Source organism: Triturus cristatus, chromosome 10 (assembly GCF_964204655.1).
Source record: "Triturus cristatus chromosome 10, aTriCri1.1, whole genome shotgun sequence".
Taxonomy (NCBI): Eukaryota; Metazoa; Chordata; class Amphibia; order Caudata; family Salamandridae; genus Triturus; species Triturus cristatus.
In genome coordinates this window covers 1162651596-1162664901 of record NC_140593.1, presented here as the reverse complement: position 1 = coordinate 1162664901, position 13306 = coordinate 1162651596, and the positions used below count along the sequence as shown (strand labels likewise).

The 13306-nt window shown below is 41.8% G+C and overlaps 1 protein-coding gene across 2 annotated transcripts in view; it reads right to left on the bottom strand.

The window, feature by feature from the left end:
* Nucleotides 1-12967, bottom strand: part of LOC146796836 (metalloproteinase inhibitor 1-like) — a 49880-nt gene extending 36913 nt beyond the window's left edge. Inside the window, exons 1-2 of one of the 2 annotated variants that reach the window (XM_085629578.1) lie at nt 12875-12967; nt 8548-8717 (exon numbers count right to left, since the gene is read on the bottom strand). In XM_085629578.1, the coding sequence (XP_085485704.1) occupies nt 8548-8674 (127 nt within the window). In that variant the 5' untranslated portion in view covers nt 8675-8717; nt 12875-12967. Of the gene's footprint in view, nt 1-8547; nt 8718-12865 lie in introns of both variants that reach the window. The other variant, XM_085629579.1, reaches the window with a different exon arrangement.
* Nucleotides 12968-13306: the final 339 nt, after the last annotated feature.

Sequence of the window (13306 nt, the reverse complement as noted above, 5' to 3'; positions counted from 1 at the left end):
GGACTCACGTCTGAGCATACCCTTCCCACTCGGGGTGACAAATGCAAAAACAAAAATTGATGGACAGAATGCAGAACAATGTCATACATTCACCCCAGTACAGAGATCTGGGCCTAAATCCATCGTTTTTTTGCTCACCATGCCATTCCAGTTTGAACCCAGCCATATGCAAATCAGTCTTGACCCTGTGCCCCATGGGAACAGTCCAGCCCGAACTGCCAAGCCAGGTCCTCCCTGGACTGGAAACAAGCATCCTAGGACCGGTTTCGGGCTTTCAGCCCTCGTCAGCCAGGATAGCTTGATTCCAGTGGCATGGAGAGCAAGGGACTCACGTCTGAGCATACCCTTCCCACTCGGGGTGACAAATGCAAAAACAAAAATTGATGGACAGAATGCAGAACAATGTCATACATTCACCCCAGTACAGAGATCTGGGCCTAAATCCATCGTTTTTTTGCTCACCATGCCATTCCAGTTTGAACCCAGCCATATGCAAATCAGTCTTGACCCTGTGCCCCATGGGAACAGTCCAGCCCGAACTGCCAAGCCAGGTCCTCCCTGGACTGGAAACAAGCATCCTAGGACCGGTTTCGGGCTTTCAGCCCTCGTCAGCCAGGATAGCTTGATTCCAGTGGCATGGAGAGCAAGGGACTCACGTCTGAGCATACCCTTCCCACTCGGGGTGACAACTGCAAAAACAAAAATTGATGGACAGAATGCAGAACAATGTCATACATTCACCCCAGTACAGAGATCTGGGCCTAAATCCATCATTTTTTTGCTCACCATGCCATTCCATTTGTTCAGCAGGCCTTGCATGGCTCCTATATCTGGCCCTTGCTCCATTGCATTCAGCCTGAACTGACTTAATACGTTTTAAGATGTCTATACCTTTGGAGAGGGGTTTCTTTACCTTGATTCTGGTGGGTCTTGAGAATTAGGACATGTTATAATGGCATTACACATATGTATTCGTTTTGGAATGTTCTCATTGTTAGTCTCTATCGATGCTCACATGTGAAGATCCTAGACTATTAAATATATGTAATTTGTCTATTATCAAAAGCCATACTGGCCCCTTAGTTCGCATCTCTTGTGCAGGAAGCCATACTTGGACTTATCCAGAGTATGCTTTAAAGGGACATGTGAACTGACCCAGTAAGCTAACTTTGTTTTGCAAGTGCATAGTGTGTGAAGCACTGTTGGACTTGGCCCTCTCTGCAGGACCATCTCCAAAATATTGCCTTTACCCCTCCTATTTTTCAGAATTTGTTTTTGTTGGCTTTAGGACTCTGTGCACTTTACCACTGCCAACCAGTGCTAACGTTTTTATGCTCTCTCATTTGAGCATGGAAAAATTGGCTTACACATGAATGACATATTTAATTTACTTATAAGACCTTTGTAGGATTGTATGACATACACCCAGGAACTGTAAATTAAATGCTACTAGTGGTCCTGCAGCACATATTGTGCCACCCACTTAAATAGCTCCTTAAAATATGTTCCCGGTCTGCCATTGGAGCCTGAATGCAATTTTAAACTGCAAATTTGACTTGGTAACATAACCCCATTGCCAAGCCTTAAATTCCCCTTTTATTGGATATGTCACCCTTAAGGTAGGCCATAGGACAGGGTGCATTAGGATGTATGACGTTACAACGCACACTTTTACAACGCAACACTTTTACAACGCATTTTTTACAACGCATAATCCATTACAACGCATGACATTACAACGCATGACACTACAACGCATTTTAAAAAAATACCTTTACAACGCATTACCATTACAACGCATACTACCTTTACAACGCATACCATTACAACGCATAATATTAAATTGCATTTAAGGTAAGTATTAGATAGTATAGGGGTTAAAATTACTTTTCTAACTCCAGGGGGTGCAACAGTAGGGTAAGTGTTGGATAGTATAGGGGTAAAAGTTACTATTCTAACTCCAGGGGGTGCAACAGTAGGGTAAGTGTTGGATAGTATAGGGGTAAAAATTACTATTCTAACTCCAGAGGGTGCAACAGTAGGGTAAGTGTTGGATAGTATAGGGGTAAAAATTACTATTCTAACTCCAGGGGGTGCAACAGTAGAGTAAGTGTTGGATAGTATAGGGGTAAAAATTACTATTCTAACTCCAGGGGGTGCAACAGTAGGGTAAGTGTTGGATAGTATAGGGGTAAAAATTACTATTCTAACTCCAGGGGGTGCAACAGTAGGGTAAGTGTTGGATAGTATAGGGGTAAAAATTACTATTCTAACTCCAGGGGGTGCAACAGTAGGGTAAGTGTTGGATAGTATAGGGGTAAAAATTACTATTCTAACTCCAGGGGGTGCAACAGTAGGGTAAGTGTTGGATAGTATAGGGGTAAAAATTACTATTCTAACTCCAGGGGGTGCAACAGTAGGGTAAGTGTTGGATAGTATAGGGGTAAAAATTACTATTCTAACTCAAGGGGGTGCAACAGTAGGGTAAGTGTTGGATAGTATAGGGGTAAAAATTACTATTCTAACTCCAGGGGGTGCAACAGTAGGGTAAGTGTTGGATAGTATAGGGGTAAAAATTACTATTCTAACTCCAGGGGGTGCAACAGTAGGGTAAGTGTTGGATAGTATAGGGGTAAAAATTACTATTCTAACTCCAGGGGGTGCAACAGTAGGGTAAGTGTTGGATAGTATAGGGGTAAAAATTACTATTCTAACTCCAGGGGGTGCAACAGTAGGGTAAGTGTTGGATAGTGTAGTGTAATATTATGCGTTGTAATGGTATGCGTTGTAATGGTAGTATGCGTTGTAATGGAATGCGTTGTAAAGGTAGTTTTTAAAAATGCGTTGTAGTGTCATGCGTTGTAATATCATGCGTTGTAAAGGATTATGCGTTGTAAAAAATGCGTTGTAAAGGTAGTGCGTTGTAAAAGTTGCGTTGTAAAGGTTGTTCCCCGGTGCATTATAATTAAAAGGTTGGAGATGCACTTTTAAGTTTACTACTGTGAGGCCTACCTCTCTCATAGGATAACATTTGGTTGCCTTATTATATTTAATAACTGCAATTTTTTGATTGGGAAGTGAACTTTCCATGTTTGGTGTTTGAGAAATTGCAACAAAAAATCCTCTTTAATGGTAAAATAGGATTTTAAGTTACAAGTTTTACGATGCCACTTTTAGAAAGTTGGCATTTTCCTGCCCTAACTAGTTGGGGCCTGCAGCCTGTTACTGGGTAACTTGACTAGGTGTAGTTGGCAGTTGAACTTTGTTTATTCCTCCGAGACAGTTACGAAATAGAGGGATTTGAACTGCCTGGATGGGCTATCAACTGGCAGGGTGGTGGGACAGAGCTGGGTGCAGCCCCACTTGTAACTAAATAACTAAATAGGCTGTGCTTTGCCTTCACCAGAAGGACTTGTCACCCCTGCATTGTTCAGGCAGGCAGCTTTAAAAATTCATAGCTCTGGATTTACTAATTGAATTTTTATCATTTTGGTGTCAAAAAAATTATTTAAATTTACTCTAGTTTTTTAATTGCTGTGGGATTTTTCTTGTGTTGTGTTTTTACTTTATTTCTATTCAAGTGCTGCATAATACTTTGCACATTTCCACTAAGATAAGCCTGACTGCTTTTGTGCCAAGCTAACAGAGGGTTAAACACAAGTTAATTTATTGATTGTTGTGGTTCACCCTGGCAGGGATTGTGGCGGTTGCTTAGGGGGTTAACACCCTACTCAGTAAGTCAAACAAGTCTTTATGCGGTCGGAGCCATAAAAGCATAGCAAAAGAAATAAAATACATTTAAAAATGTCAGCATTAAAACCCATATATTAAAATTTAATCATGATGCACTTTTAAAAATAATTTTCCCAGCAGATTGAAAACAAGCCCTTCTTTGATTGCACTAAGATCCGAGACCATTGTCATTTTAACAATAAAAGAAAGTTAAGAAGATACATATCTGTCAATTGAGTCATTCCATCAAATTATGTGTTATTATGGTCTATATCGTTTACTAATGCAAAATGCAAATTTGATAAAATTTAATAACGCATAACAAATTTCTGGGGATCCTAAAGACTGACATATTAATCCTTCCTTTATGTGTCTCAGGTTTGATTCATGCAAAATCGGAGCCAGGAAAGAGTGTCTCATGCCCTGTGTTCAACGTACAGAACAAAGTTAAGTGACTAGTGTAGTGCTGTGAGGCATAATCGTATACAGAAGGCGGTAAATCTTGCTTCCATGACCCCGACATGGAAAAGGCAAATTTAAAGTGGAATATGCGCAGTCTAAAGAGAGTTAGCCAACAGCAATATGTAGGGTTTTAATCCACCCTAAATAACGCTCTCTACTGCGTGTTGTTGAGACTTGGGAATATTTGACAATTGTTTCTTAAGTCTGAGCCTTTCTAGATGAATATTCATAGGGTGTTCCAAGATGCATTCATTGATGCATAGCTTATGTTCTGGCCCAATTATACAGGGATTTTCTTATGGTTTAAGTAAACCTCGTTTTTTTAAATTATTCTTTCAATTCTTTCAAGTGACAGTCAGTCAGTAATGCATGTGCTAGATAGGCGGGCCTCGGGTGACTCCCAGATTTTGACCCGGAGTAGTAAAGGGGCCAAATCAATCAGATCCTCCACGTGTGTTATCCTGAGTTCCTTCTAGCATATTTAACCGCCTGTGCCTTCCGGTACTTACAATAGCGAGTAAAATGATTTTCTACTCTTTGAAGAATACCAGTTTTACTGTAGCCCCATAGCCCGGCACCATATGTTCTCACCATGATATGTGGCTCCTATACAAACTCAGCATTTCTATGGTTGGTTTGCTTTTGACTTTTGAGCAAATCTAAATATGGCCTCAATGTTCCTACTGAAGGACTGAAGATTTAATGTTAAAAGTGATGTCCAACTAAGTGACTGAATAAAAATAATTCATAAATAATTAAAATCTTTCACCTTTACTAAGTTTTTAAAAAGCTTGGGCTTAGTGAATGGGTGACCTCAAGTCATAATATAGGATTTTGAATAATTTATTTGGATGTCTAGGTCATTCATATATGCAAGGAATAAATCTAAAATGGTTGCATCCTGGCTTTCACCAACATAAAAGCAATCACTGGCAAACCCAGTAGGTCTCACCTTTGGGACCTGTGGGCTTTGTCAATGTTTTTAGCTATGCCGTATAGCATCACTGATAATGTGCAGCATACCTAAAAATAGGTGTGATCATATAACTGCAGTGGATGTGTTATTTTGTAGGTACATTTGCCCTTATTTTTATTTTTATTTAACAAAACATAGGCCTTTACTTTTCTTTTTATTTACCAATTCACAATGGATCAGCAAATTAAAAAACAAATAGTGCAAAGGCTTCTTTTCAAGGAGGAGCGATTGGGGTAGCAACACATGGTAATGTTGCATGGAGGAAGATAAACAGGGGAAGCAATATGGAGGGTGGGGAAAGTAACACAGAGAGCTAGGGTCATAGAAGCACAAGGAGGGTGGGCAGAGAAGCAACCAGAGAACAGTGGAAAAGTGGAATGCTGGGGAAGGTGGGGGAGAAATATTTGGGCAGTGCTTAACTTGAGCTGCAGGTTGCAGGTGGGGCCCACTGGCACTTATTTTTTCCTTATAAAACTTTGATCCAGAGCGGAGCAGGAAATACAAAATACAAAAGGATGAAAAAAGAAGGTAGAGAAAGATGGAAAAATAGAGACAATGGGAGAATTGAGGAATAAAAAAGAACCCTCAAGACTGAGATAAAGGTCAGGCATTGCCTGGCCAATTGCCTCTCTCATGCCTCAGAATAAAGAAGCATGAGGGGTAATCAATACTCCACAGTCTTTGTATTTGGCACCGCAACCTTTAATAGTGTCAGCTCCAGTATTTACAAGTCCATAACTGAGGCATTGTATACAGGCAAGAGAAAGCAACATAAGTGGGGGTGGAGGAAGAGAAGCAGACGAGACAGATGAAAAAGACACTCACACTCATGAAGTGCTTAAGATAAAAGAAAAAAACGGTTGCTAAAAGTCAGCCGTGGAATTTATAAATCGCTTTTGGTTCACCGAATGATCCATGCCCTCCATGGGTTTTAATTGCTAGCTTGAAGATGATCAATCTGCTTCTGAATCAATTATTCAATAGTTTCATCCAATCAGCCACTGTCAACTTGCTGGAAACCGGCCAAACTAATTCATTTACTAAAAAAACACTGTTGGCAGACAGTACAGTGCTTGGTAATTTCAGGCAGATTTCCCTTTTACCTGCGGTGTCAAAGATATTGGAGAAGCTCATGAATGGGCAGCTCTCCAAAAGCTTTGAACAGGGGCAGCTGTTACACTACTCACAGTCAAGATTTAGACCGAATCAGTACTAGTGGAGTTAACAGGTTCCATCAAGTTGGTACTTGATCATGCACAACAGGCTGAAAGAAAGACATCGAAGTCAGAGGTTCTGTTCTGGCATGGTTTGGCTCTTTTCTCACCAATAGAAACCAGTGTTTCTGGATGGCTCTGTATGCTTCCAACCGTAAAGTAACCAATTTTGGGGTCCCACAAGGATCTGCTCTAAGCCCAACTCTGTTTAACATGTAGATGGCTCCTTTGGCCTCCTTAGTTGAGTTCTTTGGGGTCTGGATAGTGTCATCTGCTGATGACACACTACTTTTTCTTTCCATAGAAACAACTGTCCTGAAGGACCGAAGACATTTAAGAACTGTCTGGTGGCTGTTTTCAGTGGATGTGGGCTAGTAATTTACAATTTAATGCCAGAATACAGAGATCTTGTTGTTTGGCTCCCTTCCCTCATATTGGGACATGTAGTGCTAGTCAGAAACAAATGCGGTTGTTCATCTTTCTCCCACCTTGCTGCACTGGAGTGGAATGCCCTTCATCCAAGAGTGCATCGAGGGAGGAAAATTGCTTAACCTCTTCTGTGCCCATGACGAGATAGTCTTGTCATGGAGCACGGTCGCGCAGTGCCCATTACGAGACTATCTCGTCATGAACCCCACCCGCGTATGCAACGCCCGGCACAGGAGGGGGAAAGGGCGTGGCACCGAAGGGGTTAAGGCATCATTCAAAACCTGCTTCTTCAATGCAGCTTTTCAGTGAGGACACTAGTGTGAGAGGGTTCAGTTGAACATAATCCTTTTTAGCACCAGGACACTCTGTGAGTAGCCTTGCACTCTATAAATCCCCGATAGAATGATTGATTGATTGATTGATTGATTGATTGATTGATTGATAACATGCCAGTCACTCAGACAGTTGCTTGAGATGCTATGCCCCAGTGGAGTGACAAACACAAGATTGAAAAGCTACAATACGGAAAGCCATTGAATAAGAAGTAAGCAATATGAGTGGCATTAAAGCTAACCAGTGGTAAGCAATGAGCAGGCTAAAACCACAGATGGGCTCTTGGTAAGCTTGGAACAGCTGTGCTGTCCGATTAGCTCTACCTAAACAAAACAGTGGTGAACAGCAAAAATATATTGTTGGGGTCTCAAAATGCACACACTTTAACATAGTGGTCCCTGGCACTGAAAGGAACTACTTTGTGTATGGATGTGCTCCTTGTGAAAGAGCCAGCTGATGTCACTCACGGTGATGTTAATCAGTGAATGAAGTGGGCTTGCCCATTGCACTGTGCTGCATGTTAAAAGAAGAAACATGTGAATGACACAACAGCAGATGAATGGATGAAGAGTTCTGTCTGAGAACCCCTATATAGAAGTATATTAAATATATAAGAAACATGTGAAGGACACAACAGCAGATGAATGGATGAAGAGTTCTGTCTGAGAACCCCTATATAGAAGTATATTAAATATATAAGAAACATGTGAAGGACACAACAGCAGATGAATGGATGAAGAGTTCTGTCTGAGAACCCCTAAGTAGAAGTATATTAAATATATAAGAAACATGTGAAGGACACAACAGCAGATGAATGGATGAAGAGTTCTGTCTGAGAACCCCTATATAGAAGTATATTAAATATATAAGAAACATGTGAAGGACACAACAGCAGATGAATGGATGAAGAGTTCTGTCTGAGAACCCCTATATAGAAGTATATTAAATATATAAGAAACATGTGAAGGACACAACAGCAGATGAATGGATGAAGAGTTCTGTCTGAGAACCCCTATATAGAAGTATATTAAATATATAAGAAACATGTGAAGGACACAACAGCAGATGAATGGATGAAGAGTTCTGTCTGAGAACCCCTATATAGAAGTATATTAAATATATAAGAAACATGTGAAGGACACAACAGCAGATGAATGGATGAAGAGTTCTGTCTGAGAACCCCTAAGTAGAAGTATATTAAATATATAAGAAACATGTGAAGGACACAACAGCAGATGAATGGGTGAAGAGCTCTGGCTGAGAACCCCTAAGTAGAACTATATTAAATATATAATTTTAGTAAAATCAAAGGGTCTTGCCTAATGCCAGACATTAAAAAGCAACAATTTCTTAAAAAACAGAAGTAAAGAATTTCATTTTCTTTTATTTTTTTCAACTCACCAATAGCATCTGTATAGCAGTAACTGTTCTGTAGAACTGAAGGGATACATGTGCAAGCCTCCACAGGGCTAGAGATCTCCAGGCACAGAAGACCTGCCACAAGCAAGATACACTTTCTGGGATCCATGGATTTCCTGAAGGTCAGCTGTTGTACCTCTGCTGGGATTGTTCTAACGGAGACAGGAAAATAGGAGAGCAAAGTTGTAAATTTTAAACAGTTGAGGTTGGGTACAGGTGGCAAGATGGTACCCTTCACTGCACTGTCACAGAAATACCCAGCATTCTAGGGAATATTCTAACTGGCCTAATGTTCTCGTATGATGTGGGCTTGCACTGCAGGGGTAATTAAGGTGGCCAGATCCACTGGAGTCTTTGATGTCCTCGACAGTGGTCATTTTTGTTGACAGCTGTTTATAATGTCTTCAGGCTGCACAGACTAAAGTACAACTTCAGGGACAGCCTGCATTTCTGTGAGGAGACTAGGAGGTATGCAGCTTGATTCTGAAAACTACTGAGAGGTCGTAGGCCCTGATTCATGAGTCTATGGCTAGTGGTTTGCAGCAGGGGCCATCTAGTCCATTGCTAAGGTTCAGCTGAAGTTTCAAAGGCAACAGGCCCTACTTCTAGAAGGGGACCTGCAGGTAGAAGAAGGGTCAGGGAGCGAGTGTCTATTGCACTCTCATTTCCGCCTTGGCCATCCATGCCTGCACCCAGTGTCCAGCAATGCATCAGTTCTGGTGAGGAGGGCTGCTGACGCCGCCAGATGTACCCCAATGTTCACTTCACATCTGGGAACTGCACAGAAAAGTAAATGTCTTTAGGGCCCCTATATGTCAAAGATAAGATTCACATTTCTACCACTTTAGGAGATGTTGGAATGTGAATCTATAGGCCATTGTTCATATATAGCATAGAAATGGAGCATGAGACTGCAATGCAGGCCGGGGCCTCTTCTGTTTCCTGCCAGCATGACGTCATCCAGAATCGCAGCCCTTTGGTAGCTAAGAGCTTCTGTAGGAGTACGAGGGTGGATTAGGAGAACCTTTAACGGCATATCTACATATTGATGGATGCCCTGCAATCTGCGCTACCACCTACACTAATACAGAGGCTGGGGTTACTTCTCATACATGTACCGAATCTTCCACATAGTATGTGAAATAATAGAGACACACATTCCCTTGTCCTGATTTTAGAATAACTTCTGCATGATGTTACTAAATATTATTCCACACAGAATTGCATATGGGCAGGAGCCACGTGTTACAAAGACAAACAATCAAAGATACACTTTTTACTGATAGCAGAGTGGCACACAAGAGCTTCCTTTGAAATGGGATGTATTTGTGTCATACCTAATGTTATGATGTAAGAGGCTTCCTAACATACCATGCCCATGTGTTACAAGGAGGACAAATCTTAGTCAAACAGATGTATTAATACCAGGATGACATACACATCAGCGTCCTATACATACCCACGATTTGCATATGTGGATGCCAAGGGTGAAGACGAAACCCAGCTGCAATACAGGTTCCAGACTCGTCATCAGGTATCCCAGCTTTCACTCTGCAGGAACTAATGTTGCATCAGAGCTGGCACCTGCCTCATTCTCATACCTGCCAACTTGCAGAAAAATCTCACTGTTTGAGGAGGGGGTGGAACCTTGAAAGGGGCGGGCCTCATGCCAAGAAATACCTACGAGGCTCCGCACCCCATCGCCAAGCCCCCTCCTCCGAAACAATAAAAAACATCTTGCTGAGGCTGGTGCCAGTGTCCTGGGTTTTTGTTCCACACCTTCATGGACATCAGCAGTTCAAAGCCTCGGAAAATGAGCTGCAAAAACACTATTTAAAGTAGTTTTCAGCTTGTTCCTGCTTCCTTGTGATATCGGCTCCTCACTGCGGGACCGTGTGATGGGAGCCAATGTCGTGTGACACACGGTGGCACCATGTGCGTTGGCAGGTATGCATTCACATTCTGCCAAGCCCTGAATATAACCACTGGCATACCTTAACACACCCACTTCTACACCTTCTCTTTATAGGCAGGGACACTCGAATTATGCGGCAGAGGAGGACCAAATTATGTGGCAGTGTTAAACACATTAAGCAACAAGAAAAAGATAGTTATACAACATAATGCCGCACATTTTTGTAGTAGTATTAGTTCATTATTTTGTCATTTTTACACGTGGTTATAATGCCTAGGAAAAGAGTTCACCATATTAGTAAAAATTAAACTCCCAAATACAGCAATAAGTAAACTCAAGATTACCAGCCAACCTTTGTGAGAAAGGTTCCGGTGTGCAGGAACCCAACTCTCCATAATTTTTGAAATTATTTATGTGTTTGCGCTTGAAAGAAAACATTTTTTGGTAAACTCTGCAGATTATGTAGTCGATGATGGATTACGTGGCAAATGCTACAAATATATAATCATGCGAAACCCACTGCAACTCCACGGGCCCTGTAAAGGCCCCTCGAAGGGTCTGATTGTGCGTTTTACGGATGAAAGATAACACGTCAGGGTGCCTCCCACCCTGATGAACTGCCTTCTGCCAAATTTAGAGAGGCATGCTGTCCCTGCGGTCATTACCGTACAATGGTTCCTTTTAGTGTGCAGGTGTTTGCTAGACAGCCCTCATCAGATTTCCCGTCCCTTCACAAACATTTTATTTTGTTATTCAGAAACAAACTCACAAACCTCCAATTTGTTTATGAAAAACAAAAAACGAACAATCCCCACACCTGATTCACCATCCCTTTTGTAATGTTCCGCTAGTGAGATAACTGGTAGAATGTAGTCAAAGGACGCACCCGTGTGCAGCATGTGTGTCCTAAATATGTTACTCGGCCCGGGGGTGTGGTGGTGCGGTCTCGCGTACCGCGTGGGTCACAAGTAATACATGTGGGCGCGGGCAAGTGGGGCCAGTTTAGAACCACCTGCACCACCACTGCTAAAAACCAAGGGGCATATTTACAAGGGCCATATCTCCGCTTTTTTGGCTTTTAAAGCCAAAAAAGCAGAGATAAAAATATCTCCTTATTTACAAGAGGGTGATAACATGCATTAGCGCATGTTAGCACCCTTTTACCCGACGCCTCCCTTTGCATCTCTAATGAGATGCAAAGTGGGCGTCACTGGGCCGTACAACCTTCTAAATATCGCTGATGTACACATCGCGATATTCACAAGGCTGCCCACGCGTTTTAGCAGACGTTAGTTTTGGGAGAACACAGCTGTTTTCTCCAAAAACTAACATCTGCTAAAATGCAGACTTAGCTATACTTACCTTTGGGGGTGGATTATGCTGATACGAACACAGGGTCGTATCAGCAAGGTTATCGCTGTTTTCCATGGAACATCCAGCGATGTTCTATGGAAAACATCGCTATCACTGGGAAATTATCGCCATTGCGCTATGCGTTGTTAATACAACGCTAGCATGGCGATAATTTCCTGCGATAGCAGGTGATAAAATTACTCACGCTGAGAGCGGCCAGCGATGCGTATCGCTGCCGCTTGTTAATATGCCCCTAAGCCACTTGTCCTGAGTGCTTTATTCCTAGGCCTGCCGGCCACACCTTCCCTGCAGCGCAGCAGCCGACTGCTGCTCCCCGGTCATCGCAGCGCCAGTCAACACACATTTCAATAACTACAACATTTAATATAAAATGTTCTTGCCAGTTTAGTAAAATAGCTAGCGGTGCGGAAATGTGCTGCTAAACTTCAATACGGCTGAACAAGTTTGACCCACTTTCAGGAGCATCACAACATCTTGACTGGCTGAACTGAGTCCTAGTGCTCAAGTGGGAAGCAGTACACAGCCGACTGTTATGGCCTATAGGACTTTAGTTTATATATTTACTTTCTCATATATATATATATAGAGTGAGAGAGAGAGGAGAGAGAGAGAGAGAGGGTGAGAGAGAATAATCTCCTTCAGAATTATTGCCCTCTGCTCAGAGCGTTAAAAGCTGTTATTTGTCCATCACGCAGTCGGGGGTAAAGTTGAAGCCAAATTGATCTCCTCATAGGCAGCACGTTCTAAATGCAAAGTACTTAAAGTCCAAGCACTCCCAGAAAACTGCCTGGCAAATTGGATAGCTGTCCTTGCTTCGATCAAGAAGTTGTGCTGTCTTTCTAGTCAATTAATCCACAGTAAAGTCCATTACTACAATATGATATCGATTTAAAAAATATATATGTATATAAATATATATATTTATATATACACACACACACACACACACGCATACACACACACACACACATATATATATACATACATACATATATATATATATACACAGACCTTCCTCACCTGTTACTTCAAGCTCGAGTCAAGTGCCTCAAAGTCTGATGGTGGGAAAGCTTTGTCCTTTCAGGAGTTGACTGGATTTTGAATGATTCTGAAGTCCTTTTATAAGACAGTCAGCATTGAGCAACCAGGCTAGGCGTTCTCCAGTGGGAGAGGCTGTCAGGAAAAAAGCACCTGGCAGAGATCACCATGCTGCTCCTCCTATATGACACATACCCAACATAAATTATGGAAAAGGTCAGGAAAACAGCAAGGTACTGGAAGCTGGAGTTAGAGATGTTCCTGATAAAGAGATATAAAAGACAATAACAACAAAGGATAACAGTCAGGTAAACTCAGTCCAATTACATGGAACATACCTAAGAAAGTTAAGGTAGAATTTAAAAAATACTGAAGGTAAGATGAAACAAGCATTGTCAAAGCAAGTAGGGCTCA